This window comes from Lathyrus oleraceus, chromosome 7 (assembly GCF_024323335.1).
Source record: "Lathyrus oleraceus cultivar Zhongwan6 chromosome 7, CAAS_Psat_ZW6_1.0, whole genome shotgun sequence".
In the NCBI taxonomy this organism is placed as follows: domain Eukaryota; kingdom Viridiplantae; phylum Streptophyta; class Magnoliopsida; order Fabales; family Fabaceae; genus Lathyrus; species Lathyrus oleraceus.
The window spans coordinates 468,386,947-468,409,522 of record NC_066585.1 but is presented as its reverse complement, the minus strand read 5'-3'; the positions used below and the strand labels follow the sequence as shown (position 1 = coordinate 468,409,522).

Below are 22,576 nucleotides of genomic sequence, written 5' to 3'. Positions count from 1 at the left end.
AGTAAAGTGTAAACCCTTATTTGTTTTCACATTCAATGAGAATGAGTTTTTTTTATGCTGCTCAAATCTTGACCAATGCAGTAATTAATATTAATTACTTTTTATATTTGATCAAAATGAGTGGCTGAGATGGAGCAGGACCATTCAGCCACTACAGAGGATCCATGTCCGTTTATTTTTACATTTTCATCCTGTCGTCAATATGATATCAAAGCTCACATGAGTTTTTGTAGGCATTGTTGCACTTCTTCAAAAATGGTTATTCTTTTTTCTTGGTTGAATCATTGATAATCTTCTTCTTTCTAATTCATTATTTATTCTTGAAGTTTCATCAATGGCATTTCAGAATTATTCTGATTTTTCACAAACTCTGTGAATCCATTTTACTTGCATCTGAATTAGAATTTGTCTCTAGTTCTTATTTTTCCTTCCCTAACTGCCAAGAGCTACGATACCTGGTCAAGATCGATGCAATTTGCGTTAATTTGGAAGAGTAAAGACAAGTTCATTGATGAAACTATTCCAAAACCTCCAGTTTCTGATCTGTTATATGCACTGTGGATTCGTTGCAACGTCGTGGTTTTGGCATGGATTCACCGATCGATCTCCGATTCCATCGCTAAATTAATGCTCTGGATCAATAATGTTGCTAGTGTTTGGAAGAATACACAGTACATTTGGTTTTCTCAGTGATATCTTTCGCATTTTCGATCTATAACATGATTTGTATTGTTTTCGTCAATTAGCGCTTGATGTCTCTATTTACTTCACACAAATGAAGGTTTTTTTAGACGAATTGGAGAATTATCGTTCAATTTCTCACTATAAGAGCTCAATTCCCTGTTCTAGTGGTGGAAATGATTTCATTAGGGTTTATTATAAACAAGATTATGTCATTTGTTTTCTTAAGAGATTGAGTGAACATTTTTCCCATTCAAAGTCTCAAATTCTGACGATGAATCCACTCCCTCGCATTGACCACACATATTCATCGATTATTCAACGAGAACGTGAAATATTGGGTACTGATTCTTGTAGCCTAACGGTTAGAAGTTAGGGTTGGATCAAACACAAACTCAATCGAAGTAGCTGCAAGACTCAATAGTCGAAGTAACATGTATTCGAAAAAGTCAAATACATGTAGTAGTAGTAGAAGTATGTTTAGTTAATGCTAGGTTGTTAGTATATATATATATATATATATATATATATATATATATATATATATATATATATATATATATATATATATATATATATATATCATTTTATTCTCATTGTGTAATTGAATCAAGAAACTGATTTACCATCTTTGACTTCTCTTCTCTCATCTCTCTTCTTGAATTAACAGACTTCTTATTTTTCAAGAAATCTTCTTTTATTTTAATCACTTTGTTCTTGGACACTAATTCATAACAAACTGGTGCGGTGAGTGTGGATCACAATGCCATCAACAAAGTATGAGATTGAGAAATTCATAGGAGTAAATGATTTTGAATTATAGCGCTTGAAGATGTGAGCCCTTCTTGTTCAGAAGGGTCTGCTAGAAGCGCTGAAGGGATATGAAAACATGGATGCTTCCCTGACAGAGAAAGAGAAGACGACGATCGAGAAAGCTCACAGTGCCATTATATTGAGTCTTGGTGATAAGGTTCTCAGAAAAGTCTCGAAGGAGAATATCACAATAAATGTTTGGATCAAACTCAAAGGTTTGGACATGACCAAGTCCTTGGTCAATCGACTCTATCTGAAGCAAGCTTTATATTCATTCAAGATGACTGAAGATAAAGTCTTGACTGAGCAGTTAGGTATGTTCAACAAGTTGATTCTTGATTTGGAAAATATTGATGCTAACATCGATGATGAATATCAAGCATTGTTGTTGTGTGCTTTACCAAGATATCATGCTCATTTCAAAGAAAAACTCTTGTAAGGAAGAGAGTCTTTCACCTTTGAAGAAGTTCAATAAGTCTTGCATTTTAAGGACTTAAATGAAAGGAATGAGCATAAATCATCTTTAGTTGGTGAAGGTTTGTCGATAAAGGGGAAATTCTTGAAAAAGGATGGTAAGTTTGAGAAGAAGAAGGATAAACTCATCAAAAGTCTTATGGAGGTTATGTTCTTGCTATGAAGTGTTACCATTGTAAAAAGAAGGGCCATACAAGAAAGGTATGTCCTGATAGGCTGATGAATTATGGTAATAATAAAGATAATGACAACGCTGCCATTGTTCAAGATAATTATGAATCATCTAATATCCTGGTAGTTTCTAGCAACAATCTGAGTAAATAGTGGATTATGGATTCAAGTTGCACTTGGAACATGACTCCAAACAAAGATGTTTGAGGATATGTGATCAAGATGGTGGACCAGTGCTACTAGGAAATAACAAAGCATGCAATATTGCAGGAATTGGATATGTGATATTCAAGCTCCATAATGTAAAACTGTTAACTGGTGTCAGGTATGTACCTACATGTCGTAGTTGGAAAAATGACAGAGTCGCCATCATCTTTTATTTGTTCCTAAGGAACATGAAAGTAATGATAAAACCTAATAACTAAGGGTGAGAGACTAGGTTCAGGAGTCAATTAAGTGAGAGGAAGGTAATAGGCACCCCTCACCTCCATTATACTTAATGAGATTCTCCTCTAATTCTAGGGTTAGTGTGTATCTAAAGATGTTTGCTTTATCATTTATTAATTTTTTAATTATTTATTTACAAAAAAATGTTTTATTATTTAAGAGAAAAATATTGAAATTACAAAAGAACCTAAAAGGTTTTTTTTTTTTTGTAATTGTACTCGCTAGAGTATTATCACTCTATGCCTACGTACCCTCATGTTAAATGAAGAATCAGAGAATCATAGTTCTTGTAAAAAATATTAATTTGTTTTGTTGTTTTTATCCCTTAAAAAGTTCTCATGCATCGGGGGCGTAGAAGTAATTGATTTTGGAAAAATGCATCAATGCACTTGGACAGATGACTTATAGTTTTAGGTGAGTTTAAACTTATTTTATCCCTTGGTTGATTTGCAAAGATATAATGATTAATTTATATAAGAAAATAAATTAGTAATGATATTATATATTTACTTAATAAAAATATTAAAAAGTTAATTATATAAACTCAAGTGTTATATCCTTTATCCATGATATTTTTTATCCTTGAAACCCTAAAATTTTCTTAGAGATTTATCCCATGATTATCCCCATTATTAATTACAAAAAAAATATAATACTTAATTTATTTATGAAAATAAATATTATATATTTATATGACATATCCCTTATTCCGATTTCTATCCCCAATTTCTATCCATTGGTTTATCCCTCGTTTTTATCCCTTAAAAACCCTAGGATTTTATCCCATGTTTATCCCAAAAAAATTCGTATTCAATTAACCCTAATTCCTCATTTTTTTAATCCCTAATTAATTAAATATGTTTTATTTCATATAATTATTAAATTATTAGAATAAGAAAATCAAACTATAAAAATAAATATTTAATTATCCAAAACCTAATTATTAATTATCTAATATGATACTAAATATATATTTTTTGTATTTTTTATTTTATTATAAAATAAGGAAACCTTACCTAATAAAGTTTTTTTATTTGAATATATAATGATTTTGTTAAAAAAAATTGACTCATGTTAGTAAAATTTTACTTTGATTTCAAAAGATTATTTTTTTTAAAAATGATTTAAAATTAAATTGATTTTAAAAAAAGGATGCTTTATGATCATAAATAAATGGTTAGAAAAAAATTGTAAGGGAAAAATTAAATTAAATTAAAAAAAATATGCTTTATAATTATAAAGAAATTGATTTTAAAGTTGTTTTATGATATTAATTAAAAAATGATGTTATAAAATATTTAACTTGAAATAGTTAAAATGGTTTCTACTTTTGTGAAAATTTTAATAATGATTAAAATAATTATAATTAAAAATGTAACTATTAAAATGAAATAAAAACACACTCTATATCAGCATGATTTACAATAAAGAACAAAGAAAATGTCAAACAATTGCATAAGTGAAACCGACATACGGGAAGGAGATTGTCCCCGGTTAAATAGTAAGATTATCCCTTTTTTCTATTCTTTTTTTCCCTTTATGTTTTTCGATCCTAACCTTCTTGTAATCTTTCTTCTTTGTCCGCGCCTTTTTGAAAAGATCGATGATGATGACGAGTTTTTAGGGTTTTGGTGTTGTTGTTCTTTAGTGTGAAGAACAACAACTTTATGATAGAAAATTTATAGATTGTGGAGGTAAAATGTTAGAAATTGACATGTATTTATACTAAAAAAAATCGGATACTATTTGCAAGATGTCATAAATAAGACCAGATACATTCCTTGATAACGAAGATAAAAATCAAATTAAATATATATATATATATATATATATATATATATATATATATATATATATATATATATATATCTTTTTGTGTTAAAAATCAAATAAAATCAGATTAATTAAAAATTAATTAAAAATATAATCAAATTAACTAAAAAAATAATTAACCTAATTAAATATAAATAAAATTGCATTAATAATAAGATATGCGCACGCGCGCGCACACACACACAAACACACACATATATATATATATATATATATATATATATATATATATATATATATATATATATATATATATATATATATATATATATATATATATATATATATATATATATATATATATATATATATATATATATATATATATATATATATATATATATATATATATATATATTTGTTTTTACATTTTTTGGATACTTTTTTTACTAAAAATAATGCAAAAAGTGAAAAATAATAATTTTTTAAAATTTGCATAAATTAAAAATACAAAAATTAATAAAAAATGATTAAAAATGAAAAAGTTGTTTTTTTTAAAAAAAAGGTAAAAACAAATGAAAAAGGAAAAATGCACTAAAAATTAAAAATTCATATCCTATTTATATTGTTTAGGAATTATGTTTAACTCTAAAAATACATTAAATCTGATCACAAAATCTATCCTAAAAGTGAGAAAGGTAAGATTCAAACTCAAAATCTCCCATTGCAACTTTTAGACGTGCTTCTTTACCAAATGGACTATTATATTCTTCTAACTAGAATAAAACTCAAATAGTAATATGCTGAAGAAAACTTGATTTCCTATTTTGACTCTTCTTACAAATGATATTAATACTATATTTTTTATTTCTCTTTTTTTCTTTTCATAAATGTATAAAAAATAGTATCTGATTTTTTTTTGTTGTAAAAAACAGAAAGGTAAAAAAATGAAAATGTGTTAATACGAAAGTTAGGACTCGAATCCGAGACCATATGATCATTCTCCTTACACATGCTCTCTTATCCTATATGCCATTTTATTTATTTGAAATAAAATGACACTAAAATACATATGAAGGGTGGTCAAAATTTGGGGTACGACAGCTGTCCCTATTTAATAAGCTCTAAATCGGGAGGATAATGACAGTTAGTTTTTATCCTCTTGGGAAGAGAAGATTAAATATAGAGAGGGGCCTGAATTTTGATCCCGGAGTTAGTAGACCTTGGGAATAAGCAAGGATTGAACAATCCCTGATGCTCCGTTGGTATCCAAACCAACTTTCGATGGAACCCTAATGATACCCTTGACGAAAACTTGGTGATACCTTGTTGATTAGTTTCAGTTCATCTGGGTGAAACTTGCAAATGATTCCCATGATCATCCAATCATTTTATGGGAATCAGGTAGGACTCTGACTATTCTCCGGTCGTTATTCGATAAAACCCTACAAAACCCCTTTGATCAATTTCATCCCATCTGGATGAAACTGGCATATGATTCCCATGATCATCTGATCATTGTACTAAAATCGAGTAGGACTATGATGATCCTCTAGTCGTTGCTTGATAAATCCCTTGTAGAACCCCTTTGATTAATTTCAGCCCATCCGGGTGAAACTAGCATACAGTTTCCACGATCATCTGATCATTTTACAGAAATAGGGTAGGACTTTGACGATCCTATGATTGTTGCTTGGTAAATCCCTGGTAGAACCCCTTTAATCCGTTTCAGCCCATCCGGGTGAAACTGGCATACGATTCCCATGATCATCCGATCATTTTACGGAAATCGGGTAGGACTCTGACGATCCTCCGGTCGTTGCTAATGAAACTCATGTGGGACTCCAGTGATATCTTGATTACTTTTGATGAAACCCCTGATACAACTTCTGATGGAACCCATAATGATGAAAACCCTACTGAAACCCTTCGACAAATCCCTAATGGAATCCCTTGATTAATCTATGATGATCAGTTTCAACCCCTCAAAGTGAAACTTGTATACGATTCCTATGATCACCCGACCATGTTACTGGAATCAGGTTGGACTTTAGTGATACCCTGATCACTCTGGATGAAACCCCTTTGCTAAAAACCCTGGTGAAACCCCCTTGATGAAATTCTGGTAGAACCCTTTGATGGAACTTCAGATAGAATCCCTAGATGAAACCCTTGATAAAACCATTTTTATGAAATCCCTTTGACAAATCCTAATGGAACCCCTTGATAGAAAATCTTGGTGAAACACTTTGGTAAATCCCTGATGAAACCACTTGATAATAACACTTTTTCAAAACTCACTAAAACCATGGTGAACCCTTAGTGGAACCCTGTGGATAATGCTCTGATGAAAACCCTTTGATAGAACCCCTTTGATTGAACCCCTTTGATAAAATCCCTTTATAAAATCCATTGACAAAACCCTGGAACGTGTCATGTGTGTGGGATAGGTTAATAAGCTAGGGATGTGAGAGGTGGAGACCTACCTAATGGTTGATAATGGTCATTCAGGATGACCGACTACTGGATAAATTCCTTTGAAGACTCACAGTGAGTGAGATTGCTAGGGAAGTCCTTTGTTGACAAGGAGTTTGTGGGAAAGTTACTTATTTGTTTGAAAGGGTTTAAGGATCAACCGCACATCGACGAGAAAAGAGTTTGATTAGTTTGAAAGTGTTTTAAGTAATGGCGAGAACTTGGATAGGCGAGATATCCATATTGACTCCTAGCCTTAGGAGTGCATGGTATCCACCACGTTCCGTTTCAATCTTACTTGCAAAAGGGTTTGATATTTTTAACTATTTTTTTTTGAGATTTTATTGAGAAAAGGTTTGAAGAAACCGCATTGACAATTTTGAATAATGGTGAGATCTAAGATGGGCGAGATATCCATCTCGAATCTTAGTCTCAGGAGCTCATTGTATCCCCCCTGTTCCATTTCCATCTTTATTAAAAAGTGTTGAATATGCATTAAGTATATTTGAGTTTTATTGTGAAAATGGTTTGACGTTGGATCAAACATTTGATGAACGATTTCGAAATGTTTGAATGAAATGGTTTGAAAGAAGATGGGGTAGAAAGAAATGGATTGATTTGGTTATTAAGAAAATACTTGACGTTGGATCTGGTCTTTAGTTTTGATATTTTTTAAGAAAAGGTTGATTTTATTCTTGTGTTAGAACTAGCTAAACAAGCAAACAAGCAAATAAATAAACACGGCAAAATTATTACACATCATGGAAATGGAGGTACATTTTGTCGAATGGGGATATAAGATAACGAGACCATTAAATCAAAACCAATTAACAAACAATAATAAATAAGTGTAAGTGCAAGAGAATAGTCTCATTATAAGAAGCCCCAAGAGTAATCTATGTGTGTGCAAAGTGGCCTGAGCTAACAGGTGGATAAATACAATAGTCCAAGGTCCAAATACAAGGGTCCTGACAAGTCCTCTAAGTCCAACATTAGGTCCCACACGATACATCTTTTTTGTCTTTTCATTTTATCATATTTTTGTTCTTTTTGGTAATGCAAAATAATAAAGAAATGACAAGAAATAAAATGGCATAAAGTGAAGGATGTATGAGGTAAATGGATGACGATGAACATAAAAATAAAGAGATTGAAAGTAAAGACAAGAAATAAATGACAATAACATGAAGTCAATAAGTCAATAGATAGTGAATTAGGGTTAGTGATCAATGTTATTGCATCGAGACAATTTAGCGCTACATTAAGCAATCGTAGGTGGACTTACGTAGAAGTCGCACTTTTTTAAGGCCGGTCAATAGCAATGTATTTTCTTGGCATGTTAGAGAACTAACACAAGATTACTCTCCCAAAACAATGCAACACAAAGGGCAAAAATAAAGGATGAAAAAGGATGATGATGAAAAGGGAAGCTAGGAAAATCATGTAGGGATCATCTATTAACCATCAAAAGAAGAAAATCATGATCCAATAAGAGATAACTTATCTTTGATGTAAAGTATCAAGAATGATCAAATGATCATTAATCAATAAGTTTGTATTAAAGAAGGTTGAATCAATCTCAAGGACCACTCCTCAAAAATCAAAAGGTTCAAAATATGATCACCTCAACAATCATTAAATGCCAAAGAAACAAAATATATCAATAAAAAAATCAAAATTAAATTGAATTAAAAGTGATTAAATGTAAATAAAAATCAATTAAAATTGCAAAATAATATTAATTATTATTTTGCAAAATATTAAAATGGATAAAAAAAATCAAGATTTAATATTAAATAATAAAAAAAATGAAAAAAAAGTAAAAAAACAATTAAAAGAAAATAAAATAAATAAAGAAAATAAAATAATAAAACGAAAATTGGGGGGGGGGGATATTGAAATAGGAGGTCCAGAAAAGTAAAAGGCAAGGCCTAGGGCGCTTTAGCCTATTACCCAGTCAGGGTTGACCAAAAGGTCAAAGTGAGAATGATAGACTGATCAGATCAATTTGATCTTGATTCAATGGCTAAAACACGCTGCCAAGAGGACTTATGGCATCCAATTGATAAGAATACTTTAAAAAGTAAACAAAAGGAAAGGCCTATATCGAGAGGACCAAGGCACGCATGTTTTGACCAGATCACATGTGAACATTGGGAGCCACATCACTCAAAATAACCAATCAACGTCCTCCATGTAAATACTTTTGAATTTAATTGAAAAATGGAGGGAGCTAAGTCACGAAGACTCCGTCTTCAACCTTCAGACATGTGAAACCTTCTTTGCTGCAAATCATGTAACATAACTAGTTCTCAAGAAATTCCACAGAGGACCCAAATCTTTATCTATCAATGTTTGTACAGTATGAAGACACATTAAAGAGTAATGGATTCAATCTAGAAGAAATCCGCTTATGTTTATTTCCTTTTTCTCTAAGAGATAGAGCCAGAGCTTGGTTGCAGTCTTTACCTGCTAACTCCATAACTATTTGGAACATACTAAAGAAGGCATTCGTAGCCAACTATTTCCCTCTGAGCAAAACAATAGTTCTAAGAAATCATATAACTACGTTCAGACAGATAGAACAACAATCACTTTTTGAAGCTTGGGAACAATATAAAGACACGATGAGACTATGTCCTCATCACGTTCTGAAGAAATGGCTCACCATCCATACATTCTATAATGGTCTAGTTTACAACACAAGAATGACCATTGATGCTACAACTGGAGGTGCTTTAATAGATAAACCCTTCAATAAAGCTTACCATCTTATTGAGAACATGGCCCAAAACCATTGTCAATGGGGAATCGTACATGCTCAAGTAGAGAAAACGCCACAAAAGGGAGGCATGCTCGAAGTAAGTGGCTTAAACCATGTGATATTAAGGTCGATGCACTCACTCAAAAGATCAACAACTTAATTGTTACCCTTATAGCTACCATAGCTGCTGTGACTCTAAACTGCAAGATTTATGGAGTCCAAGGGCATGTCACTACTGATTGTCAACTTTTGATAGGGACTGTGCCAGACCAAGTTAAACATACTTAAGGAAAGACCCTGGTAGTTTTTCTATTCCATGTGTGATAGGCGAGTTTGTCATCGACAAGGAACTTTGTGACTTAGGAGCTAGCATAAGTCTAATGCCCAGCTCGATTTGTGAAAAGATAAACTTAGGAGACTTAATACCTACAAGGATGCCCCTTCAATTAGCCGATCGCTATGTTAAATACCCTGCAGGAATGCTGGAGAATATTCCAGTGCGCATTGGCCAATTCTATATTCCTACAGACTCCATAGTAATGGATATAAAGGAATACTTCAATATACCTATCATATTAGGTAGACCTTTCTTAGCCGCTTCCGGTGCAATAACAAATGTAAAACGAGGGAAATTTACATTCTAAGTAGGTGAAGAGAAAATTGAGTTTATTCTTTCCCAATTTCTTAAAGCTCCAGTTATAGACGACACATGTTGTTTCATAGATATTATTTATGAATGCATAAAAGAATTATCATTTGAACGACCACCACAAATTACAGAATTGATCGAACTTCCAGCTGAAGCTATGTTAGAAACAATGAGGCTAAACATTATAAAGATGATAGCCTAAGAGAATATCTTTCACTTACACCTGACAATATGCCAAGCCCTAAGAAATCTTCATTATAACTTAATGTACTACCCAAAAATCTAAGATATGAGTTTCTAGATGGATGTCTTGATCATCCAATTATAGTTAATGTTGATCTTGATAAATACGAGACTAAGAAACTCTTGGTAGTATTGAAAAAATATCATGTCGCTTTAGGCTACAATTTTTTTGATCTAAAAGGGATAAGCCCCTCTGTGTGTATGCATATAATTATGCTTATGCTAGAAGAGGACTCTAAAACCTCTAGAGAGCATCATATGAGGATTAATCCTATCATGGGTGATGTAGTAAGGAAGGAAGTGCTGAAATTGCTTGAAGCTGGAATAATTTATCCGATCTCAAATATACAATTGGTTAGTCCAGTACATGTCGTACCTAAGAAATGAGGTGTTACGGTAGTTCATAATGAAAAAAACGAGAATCTGTAGCTAAGCGCGTAGAAACTGGATGACGAATGTGTATTGATTACAAAAAGCTAAGCAAAGCAACCCGAAAGGACCATTTCCCCCTTCCGTTCATTGATAAGATGCTTGAAAGTTTGGCTAGACACTCGTATTTTTGTTACTTAGACGGTTACTCAGGAATTTTCCAAATACTATTTTTTCCTGATGACCAGGAGAAGAGTACCTTCACATGTCCTTATGGAAGATTCGCTTACCGTCGAATATCATGAACCTTAAACACGCAAAAACCAGTATTTTCACTCCCTTGCCTTTCAAACTTTCATCTTTCCAACTTCCACCTACTCCTACTTATTCTTTCACTACACCTACTCACAATTACTATCTAATTTTCCCAAAACCTTTCAAAACCTTCAAATTCCAAAACTTCGCTCTTCCAAACTCCACCACACCACTTCTACATAAACCCCAAACTCATACCAAACCTCTCACTCCACCATTCTTGCTTACAAAAACTCACCTTCACAAAACAACTTATATTTTTCAAATTCTCAACAATGGATCAAGGAGGAAATGTTGATTTTAATGGTATTATATTCCAGGATGGAAGTGATGGCACAAGACAAAGGAAGCGTTACAAAACTCAACTTAACCGGACAATTGTTCCAACGAGGTATGCCAACAACTCTTGTTTATGCACCTTAGGACTTCAGGATAGTGTGCATTGGATGCTGAATAGGTTAGGTTTATCACATTTTTGTGCACAAAAAGACTCCACTTATGCTAGACTCACATTAGAGTTTCTAAGCTCTCTTGTTTACACTATGCCAATAATGAGTGCTAGCACTGTAGGCACAGTCAATTTTCATAAGTTTAACCCATAATGTCAATTTAGTCAAAATCATATAGCTGGCCTGTTGCAATTTCGATATGGTGAGGGTGTTATTTGTGAAACCCCGTTAGACACAGATTGGGTACATGAATTTGGTCTTTTTGGGGAATAATTAACTGGTAATCTTCCATATATTTTTAGGGGAATAATGTGACTCATGTCCATAACCCGGTCATAAGATAATTTCGCCAAGTATTGGTACATTCTATTTTTGGTTGGGAGAATAATAGTAGGATTAATACAAAATAGTTGTTTTTATATTCATTCTGTTTTTAAACCAACACGGGTTAATTCAGTTCCATTTATGTTGGCCCATATGCAAGCAGTTGGCACTGCTAAGAAGGGACCTATTCCTATTGGAGGAGTGATTACCTCCATATCTCGCGCTTTAGGCTTAAAAGTGGAGCTTGCTACACTTGACCCTCTACCCGAACCTTCTCTAAATATTCATGCATTCCTCCATATGAGGTTGATTAAAAATAGGAGGGATGTGAGATATTTATTGATGATTAGTAACATAGAGGTTCCTAGTGTTATTTTACCATGCCCGAACCGCACAGATGTGAAAATAGGGCTAATTGTATTAATAACTTGAATGTCGGTACCGAGGTCGGACCGGTGCCCATGGACATTCTTGAGAATGTCATTGCTTATGGTGCCACCGATGATGAGTATGACCATAAAGAGTGAGGCTCTCCTGTACAAGATCCATCCCCACATCATTCCCCCATATTCATGTTTCACTTGCAGACACCACACCTTTTTTCTCTAACACTTTTGAATGTACTTCTATCGGAGCCAGACACATTACACTTGATGATTTGCTTCGCGAGGTACAAGCTAGAAATGCCATTGATCTGAACGGGACAACCTTATCTCAGCCATACATAGCGAGGAAACAAAGATGATGCAACATATGCATCGGATGCAAACACAACAAATAACTATGATGGAGCAGATTGTTCAGATGCAAGCTTTTATAACATATATGATAGATGACGTGCATCTGATCTAAGCTACCCAAGTCTCACTGATGGAGGTGTGCGTCATATGAGAGAATCACAGAACACAATGGCTGGTAACATTTAGCAGATTTAGACATCACATACCACCATGGTAGAGCAGGTTAAACAATGGATTTTTTTTCCAGAATTCCATGGAACACCGCCACCAAGAGATGCTAGCGCACCTCCGGTTTTCGCAAGCAGCTGAAGATCACTCTAATAACCAGATGAATACCTTATCTTAGCATTTGACTAGCTTGTAGATCCAGTTGGATAGAGGACATGGGCATGGTGGATATGGTCGAGGTAGGCATGATGTACGAGGCGCTTGGAACCAAGGCCAAGGCCAAGGAAAATTGACTTATCCAGGGTCTTCTTTCCTTTTTCCCACTTTTATTAAAACATTGAGGATAATGTTCAGTTCAAGTGTGACGGAGGATTTTTACTGCTTTCCTTTTATTATTTTTAGTTTGATTTACCGTTTTTTCTAGTTTATGCATGTTAATTAGGATTACACCATTTTTTAGTTTAATTGTTATGTTAGTTGAGTCAGTGCATGTGCTGTCGAGTCTTTATGCATGGTTTCCCGTTGTTTATTGATTCTCCCAATTTCTTGAGCCATACGAAAAAAAAAATCCTTTATAAGACTTTAAATTTATAGCATGATTAGAAAGTATATATGCTACGAATGAAATAGAGGTTAGATTGAGGAGACTTGGGAAAATTGTTGCAAAATCGGTATCGTTACAATACCTCAAGCCTCTCAAATATGGGGATAAATGTGAGCACATATTATGTCCATAGCCTTGAATTCTCGTTCTCTAAAGTCCTTGAGTAATTTATCTAACTAGACATCACCATCCTAAGCACACACTACGTAGGGAATTTGATGCAAATAAGTGAATTATCATGAGATTAAAAGAAAAATGAATAAAAAGGGATTGTTCCTTCTAAGTTAGGTGACCCTGACCCATTCATTTAGCCCAACGGTATCTTGTCCTTCTATTTTATTAATGAATAAATCCAAAGTGCACAGGAAAAAAATTAGATCATAATCACTAACAAATTTTCCTACTATGAGTGTGAAAGGATAACATGCTTAATGTGATTGCACTAGAATGAAAAATGATGAAAACGAGGATGAGTGAGTTAGGTTTGGGCATAATAGCATGACTCAGACTGGTTTGCATAGGGGGAGACTTGTGACCGCATAATTGCGGAATTATGTTTTTACGATATCCTTGGTGTGGGATTAGTACCTATCAAGTCAATTTTGACCGAAATAGATTTTATAGCCATGTATGAGTATTTGAATGCCATTGTTTTTAAGTCTTTACACTATAATGCTGCATTTTCAAAGATTTTCATGTATGTAGCAGCTTTCTTGAGAACATAAGTAACATAATATATATATATTGATTGATTGTAAATGTTCCCGTTTCTATTTATTTAATGAATATTATGTTTAGTTTAATATATTCACAAGTCCGTAATAGTATGGTCCATATAACCATGTCCGACTAAACTCTTAGAGTCCGGGATGTGAGGACCGTTATTTCGACGGGACTCGACAAAATATAACAACGTTGATTTTATATATTAAAATAAATTTTTGATTCTAAATTTTGCTTCGAAAAATCAAAAGCTTTGCGCGACCGCGAAAGCATTCAGATACCAATTTCAGCGTGATAGTGTGAAAGCGGTGTCCGTCCATAAAATTTAGATTTTTAATTTCTAAAAACAGCGACAATGATCTATAATTTAATTAGGACTTATCGGTATTCAAAAAGTGTTTCGGAATTGTATCTTGTATGTGCGACAACAGACAACTACAGTTCCGAAATATAACACGTGTTGTGCGAAAGTGAGTAGTCTTTTTAAATTAGTAATTCCTCCAAAAATGATTTTTAAAACAAATTGATGTGTTGAATTTTATCTGAGTCCCGAAGGTACCTAGAAATTATATTTCGGTATCTGTTTAGTTTAATTCTCAAACCAGTTATTTTAGACCCGTTCTCAAACAAAACATTTTTTCGTTAGTCTTAGATTTACAAAGCAAAAATAGATCACAGTAGGTTGACATTGGTCTCTGTGGGTTCAACATTTTTTTATATTATAACTGATTTCTCTGTGCACTTGCAGATTACGCCCAATCACAATTTCTGATTGATTCCAATCAGATTTGTTACTATATTTTAACAATGCATTTATGTGGATTTGTTTGTTAAATATTGGTTGAGGTTAATTTAATTTAAATGGATATTTAAATTTTAATTTGAATCAAAACAAATCATATCCTTTGGAGGTTGTTAAGAAACAAATTTAAAGCATAATCTATTATATTTTCTGGATAAAATCACAAATGCTAATGCCCATTGGAAAAACCCAGAATTGGATTTCTATATAAGAAGACTAAAACCCAGTGTTTGAGGGTGTGCATATTTTGAAGACTCTTTGTGTTAGGGTTTCTACTAATTTAAGATAGTGGATTTCCTTTCTTGGATAGAGTGTCATCCCAGATATAGGTATGGTATCAACTAGGTTAACAATTATTGTGTTCTTTATTGCTTTTCTGCTCCATCATCTTGTATATGTTAAATTGTCATAACTTGGTAGTATAAACTGATTTTTATTTTAGTATACAATGTCCCAAACATTGTGTATGTCGTCTATCCCCAAAATCTATTATCTATCATAAACCAATTATACATGTTGTCTCAGGTATCTGGTCCAACATCTGTCCTCATGAGAACCAAATTTCAGTTAGAATTATTTATAAACATTACGCCCATGTAAGTCTGAACAATCATTCAAGTGTTTTGTTTTCACTAGGGATACTCCCTCTTTAAAATGTATTTTACACTGGTCTTCCACAAAAAGATCCTTTCCGTCCCTCGAGGAAATACACATAGATGGACTTCATGACAAAGATCTTTTCCGCCCCTCGAGGAAATTCACATAGTTGGACTTCACGAAGAAGATCTCTGTCGCCCCTCGAGGAAATACACATAGTTAGACTTCATGACGAAGATCCTTCTCACCCCTCGAGGTAATACACATAGATGGACTTCATGATAAAGATCTTTGTCGCTCCCTGAGAAAATACACATAGTTGGACTTCTTTGTGAAGATCCTTGTCGCCCTTAGGTAATACACATGGTTGAAATTCATGACAAAGATCCTTGTTGCCCGAGGCAATACACATAACCGAGCTTCATGACGAAGATCCTTTCCGTCCCTCGAGGAAATACACATGGCGGGACTTTCATTGGGAGAAATTTTATTTTGGTTGTGAGCTAAATCTAATGAAAAGCTCTTGTTTGGTTGTCGAACTAAACCAATTAAAATCTCTCTATTGGTTGTGGAGGTCTAGGTAGTTAAAGCTCTCAGTCAATTTATGAGCTTAACTCACTGTTAAAATCTCTCGATTGGTTGTAAAGGTCTCCATAGTTAAAAATCCATTGTTGGTTGGGAAGTTAGCTATTTTAAAACTCCAATCCTTTTATAAGGAGATTTGAGGGAAATCCTTTCAAAAGCTTTCATCACAGTGGAAACTCTCAAGATGTAATTCTTGGGGAGAGGAGTAGGGCACTTCATTATACTGAACTTTTATAAATCTCTGGTGATTTTCTCTCTTCCCTTAACTCTTTACTTTTCAATTATTTATTTCCATTGCATTTCCATTTTCTTATTTCTGTTGTTTTTACTTTATTTGTTTTTCAAATGCTTTTTAAACTCTAATTGTGCAAAATATTTTTATTTGAAAATGGTTTTTCAGACCAACACAATTCACCACTTCTTTTGTTTGGAGTCACTTGACCAATGAAAATAACACTTTATTTAGAAGGGCGTTTATGGAAATCTAATTTCCCTTGTCGGTCCCTTTCATCCCATTGAAGGAATAGAAACGACCCCATTGCAGGTGTGATTCTCAGCTGCCACAAAAGATTTCAAAACTCCTCACAAAATCCCATTTGTTGGAGTGAAGTTTCAAAGCGGAAATGTTGTTTGTCTTTAGAACGCCAACTTCAAAAGTGGTGAATGGAATCTCCACCCCCAGATATGACATCATATAGGAACACTTCATATATTCTCCATATTTCCTTATGTTCGTGTCATAAATGCTTTCTTACCTTCCATACAAGGCTTTGAAATGACATCTTATTCATCCCCAATAGAAGATATCGTCAAATCTTCATGAAACTCCTTTACCTCGCTTTGTTTTCTAATAAGGAGTTGGCGTTCATTACCTCATTTCAAAAGAGATCCAAGTTCGTGTGCATGGAAGACGAGTAGTGTCAATGTACATCTCAACGGTTATAAGAGAGAAGAGGTAAATATAACTTTATTATTCCTATAAACGTCATTTCTCAAACTACTTCTAGAGTTACTAAAACTATCACTTTCACACATTTACTTTCAACTAAGTTCCAATTAATTTTCCCATTTTCTTGCCTCAAACTCTCAGTAATTAAATATCATACCTATCATAATCCTAAAATGCAATACAATATTAATAAAAAGAAAATATAATTTTAATTACACCTAATCATATAATTTTTTATATAGTAATTATTTAATTATCTCTAATCATAATATTTATTTTTAAAAAATAAAAGTCATATATTTTTGTGTGACTACAAATGATATTCATTCATTCAAATTGATAGAATACATCTCGGAATACAAATTCAAATTTGTTATAAATTGAAAATGATGAATCTGCAAACAAACTCACAACACCCACGTTAATAGCATATAACGACAAAATGCTTATAAATGTGACAAAGCCTTCAAATATGACGAAATTGATATGCTCGGAATACTCATGTCTCCGAATCTGCAGCGTCGACGACGTCAAAGTCATTGATTGAATATGCACTGAGTTGAAACTAATCTGTCAATCTGAACTGAACAAACACCGCATCAAGATGGGAAAATAAAATGACGCTGCAATAAGACGACAATCAACACAACATCACACTAAAACGACGAAATCACGAAGAAAAAATTAAAAATATATTTGAAATCACTTATTTGAATGAAAAGGAAAGGAAAAATAATTTAGAGGGGTGATTCTGGATTAAAAAAATTGACCCTAAAATCAACCCTCTTTACTAGACGAGGAAAGGGAGAAAACTAGGGTTGAAGAAAAAAAGGGAGAGAGAAAAGAGGATAAATAAGGATTTTTGTTACAACTAGTAGAAGACCTTAAAAGCATTTATATCTTAAATTACTTATTTGAAATGGAATTAAAGTTAATGAAAAATTATTTTTTAAGATACAATTGTATTCAATGTACATTAAGAGTAATATTTATGAATGTTTTATCGGCTGAATCTAATATTTTTAACATTAGACACAAATGCAAATGAGTAATTGCCTAACACCTATCACATAATAGCAAATTATCTTGAGAGTAAGAATAAATCAATTATTCAATCATATACATAATAATCAAGATTTCAGACATTTCAATGTTCATCTTCACTAATCCAAAATTGCTTTAGAAATTATCGCCAATTTTTTATTATTTACTTATAAGTCCCTGTATTTACAACAAATGCAAGTCTAATTGTTTAAGAGTGATTAGTTGTGTTGTAACAATGCATGTTAGCAGCAATAAATATCTTTAACAAACAGTGCAAAAGATGACCTTCGACATGTTGATCATTACTTTCATCATCGTCTACTATCTCTATAAGATCATAATAAATAAATGACCTTACTATTAAACACTTTATAAAAATGATTCCCAAATAAAACATTTGTTTTCAAAGATTGTTTAAGTAATTAACAATTATAATCTCTTTTGCTCTCTCATCATCCAAAGCATTTCAGGGTAACTAACAAAATTATAAGAAAAACATACAAAAGAAGCAATAAATAACACTAGTAACCACTACAAAATAACCTTACAAATGAAAGCATTGATTATTCTACAACTATACATAAAGAAATAACCGCAATTTTCATATTCTCATATTGACAACACAATAACATTCCAGCAGCAAGGTATGCATAAAACATCACACCAGAATCAAATACATAAAGAAATAATAAATCAAATAAAAAACTACTTCCATAACTTTCATCCAATGAGAATGTGACACATGGCAGCGAATGGAGGAAGGATATTAGTTAATTAGTCAATTACGAAAAAGTGCGGTGCTTAGTGTAAATTAATTTTATGCAAAAGAGTAAATTAGGGAGAATATTGGCTTGTCACAATCTTAGATAGTTGACTATACATTATAAATCATATATATAATTTGATTACACCTAAGCTTATAATTTTCTATATAGTAATAAAATGCAGTACAATGTTAATAAAAAGAAAAATATAATGCAGTACAATATCAAACCAATAGTGTACTACACACAATCACAATAAATATATAAAGATTCATCACCAACCCTCTTCCGATCAAACGCAGCCATGGATATGCACAGCGGCCACGATGGAATGGCCATGGCACCAAGCTCATCATCATCATCTACCAATGGAACCATGACGACGGGTCATAAGATGCAAGGCATGATGCACATGACATTTTATTGGGGAAAGGATGCGTTGATTCTCTTCGACCAATGGCCTGCTGGTAATTCTGGTATGTATGCATTGGCGTTGATCATTGTTTTCTTCATGTCGGTATTCATCGAGTTACTCTCCCACACACGGATCATCAAACCCGGTTCAAACCCTGTTGTTGCCGGTCTGGTTCAGACGCTTTTGCATGTTGTTAGGGTTGGCTTAGCTTATTTGGTTATGTTGGCACTCATGTCTTTCAATGGAGGTGTCTTCTTGGTTGCTGTGCTTGGTCATGCTATTGGATTCTTCTTATGTGGCAGTGCTTTCAGAAAACAACACCTTGATGAGCCTTATGATCTTCCTCCAATGTCTTGTTAATTACTGTTACTTCAGTGCAGTTTATTGAAATTTTAAAACAGTTATGAAATTGTTTGAAATTTAGATGCATATATGCATATTATCTAATATATGTTCCGATATAATTTGATAAATTACCTGTGATTCTTTAAGGATAACCTAACAATAATCATTACCATTTTGTACCAAACTCATCTACACAGTTACTAACCTTGAGTAAAAAATTATGACTGTGAATGCTATTTCATCCAAAGCTATTAAATTTATTTAACTATGATTTGTTATTAGGACACACGGTATCATATATCGAGCATGTGAAAAAAGAGAAAAACTATTGGAAAACTCAAAAATTGGACAAGAATGGTGTCAAAATTGGTTCACTGATGTTGGTTATAGAGAGAAGCTCTACCTTCTGTCTGGAATTTTACCTACCCTAGACCCGTCTCATACTCAAAACTCTTTCAACCTAATTTATTTTTTCATCTTAAACCTTTCAAAACAGCTTTTTTAGTTATCATAATACAGACTTTTCAGACAGGTCCTCTTTGTCATTGAGAATGGAATGGCAAAAAGTTTCTAAGAGAGGTAATAGAGGAAGAGGGGAGCTTTTCCTGAGTTGGGATTTCTACCCTGGTGGGGAAAGAATGCAAGGTGGCTCTCAAGATTGCATTTCTTCAATTTATTTTTTGGAATTTTCGGATCATTGTAGGGCTAAAGACATTTTTGACCGCTTCAAAAAACATGGCGACATTTCAGAAGTAGTTATTCCTCATAAGAGGAACAACTTAGAAAGAAGATTTGGTTTTGCTAGGTTTAGAGAAGTAGAAGATGTTAGGATGTTAGCGGTCAGACGGGACAATATCTTCATCGATAACTATTAAGATTAGTGAGATATTTTTGTGTCATGTTTTGCTCTTAACTTCTAGTGGTTGTTATTGTTATTTATTGCATATTTATGTCTTGTTATTGACGGTTGCAAATATCTTATATTTAGGAGTTCTTTATGATTGGAATTCCTAAGGTCAGTAGATTTTATAACAGATGGTAAACAAATAGTCTTGTAATATGTATATATAGTGATCCTAAAGAATGAATAGATATAGAATTCACATGATATTTTTTTGGTGAAACTTAACATGGTATCATGAGCTAGGGAATATCCTAGGGAAAATTAAATACATTTTTTTCTTCTTCCAGTTCAAACACCATAAGAGATTATGGGTGATAGCAGTGGTAATGGAGAGAAGAAACTGATGACAACAGTGGTAATAATGATAAGGTGGATTTGTTTTTTTTTTCTCGGCACCAATGACAATCTAGGCAACGTGATCACACCAATATAATTGCGTGGCCTGAACTATGATGAATGGGCAAGGGAAATTCGAACCTCGTTGCAAGCGAAGCGAAAATACGGTTTTGTGGAAGGGAAAGTCCCAAAACCAACAATACTTGAGAAATTGGAGGACTGGATTGCAGTGCAGTCGATGCTCATACCGTGGCTGCTGAACACTATCGAGCCATCATTGCGCTCTACTCTTTCTTATTATGATGATTCACAATCCTTGTGGACACGTCTCAAACAACGCTTTTGTGTTATGAATGGGACTCGTATATGTCAATTAAAGGCATCGCTAGGAGAATGCAAGCAAGACAAAGGTGAAGAGGTGTCGGCCTACTTCGGTCGTCTGTCTCGTGTATGGGAAGAACTTATGACTTATGTCAAAAAGCCAACTTGCAAATGTGAAGGTTGTACCTGTGATATCAACCAATAAGTGGTTGATTTGAGTGTTGAAGACTATCTGGATCATTTTCTTATGGGCCTTGATGGGGTTTATGCGACGATTCACTCAAATTTGCTTTCTCAAGATCCGTTACCAAATATTGATCAAGCATATCAGCGAGTCATACAAGATGAGAGGTTGCTGCAAGGAGAGTCTTCAATTCATCAGAACCGTGACAATGTCATGGCTTTTAAAGCTACAACCGATATGCGAGGTAAATCTAAACTTGTGGATAATTCTGAAATTTTTTGTCCTCACTGCAACAGAGAAGGACACGACGAGCGCTCATTTTTTCAACTACATGGATTCCCCGAATGGTGGGGGGTCGTCCTCGTGGTGGCCGTGGACCGGGTCGTGGAAGAGACACATCCGTCCGTTCTGGAGGGCGTGGCAAGGGCACATATAATGCACCTATGCGGGCCAACAAAGCCACAAAAAGTAGCCGTAGCAGCGGTGGTAATGTTGGACAGTCTTATGCACCACCACACTCAAGTGAGGCAGCAGGTATATCAGGAATTACCCCGACACAGTGGCAACAAATTCTTGACGCTTTGAATATTTCCAAAACTAAAGATCGCCTCCACGGTAAGAATGACATTTCTTGGATTATTGACACGGGAGATTCACATCATGTGACAGGAAATTTCTCTTGTATGATTAATGTAAAAAATATTACAAATACACCGGTGGGATTGCTGGATGGGAAAGATGCGACGGCTATAAAGGAGGGCAGTGTGATTTTGGACGGTGGATTGCGACTCAATAATGTTCTTTTTGTGCCTCAATTAAATTGCAACTTAATTTATGTAACTCAACTAATCGATGACTCCGATTGTATTGTTCAAATTACTAATGCATTGTATGTAATACAGGACCAGATGATGAGGACGTTGATTGGAGCGGATGAACGGATCGATGGACTTTACTTTTTTCGGGATGCTCCGAAGGTGCATGCCTTGATGGTGGAAGGGGATTTAACAATGGATTTATGGCATAAACGTTTGGTTCATCCATCAGAAAAGGTGTTAAAGTTCATTCCTCATATAAGTCAGCTTAGTAGGACCAAGAATAATAGACTTTGTGATGTTTGTCCTCGTGCCAAGAAGCATAGGGATAGT

General features: G+C 33.7%; 1 protein-coding gene across 1 annotated transcript; it reads left to right on the top strand.

Moving 5' to 3' along the window:
• The first annotated feature begins 19,195 nt into the window (after positions 1 to 19,195).
• On the top strand, positions 19,196 to 19,807 carry LOC127106644 (copper transporter 1). The gene has a single exon (XM_051043942.1). The coding sequence runs from the start codon at positions 19,228 to 19,230 to the stop codon at positions 19,696 to 19,698; it is 471 nt and encodes a 156-aa protein (XP_050899899.1). The 5' UTR covers positions 19,196 to 19,227; the 3' UTR covers positions 19,699 to 19,807.
• The last annotated feature ends 2,769 nt before the right edge of the window (positions 19,808 to 22,576 follow it).

Bases quoted from the DNA above. Each gene is read 5' to 3' on its own strand.
- LOC127106644 (XM_051043942.1), top strand. From the start codon at position 19,228: ATGGATATGCACAGCGGCCACGATGGAATGGCCATGGCACCAAGCTCA.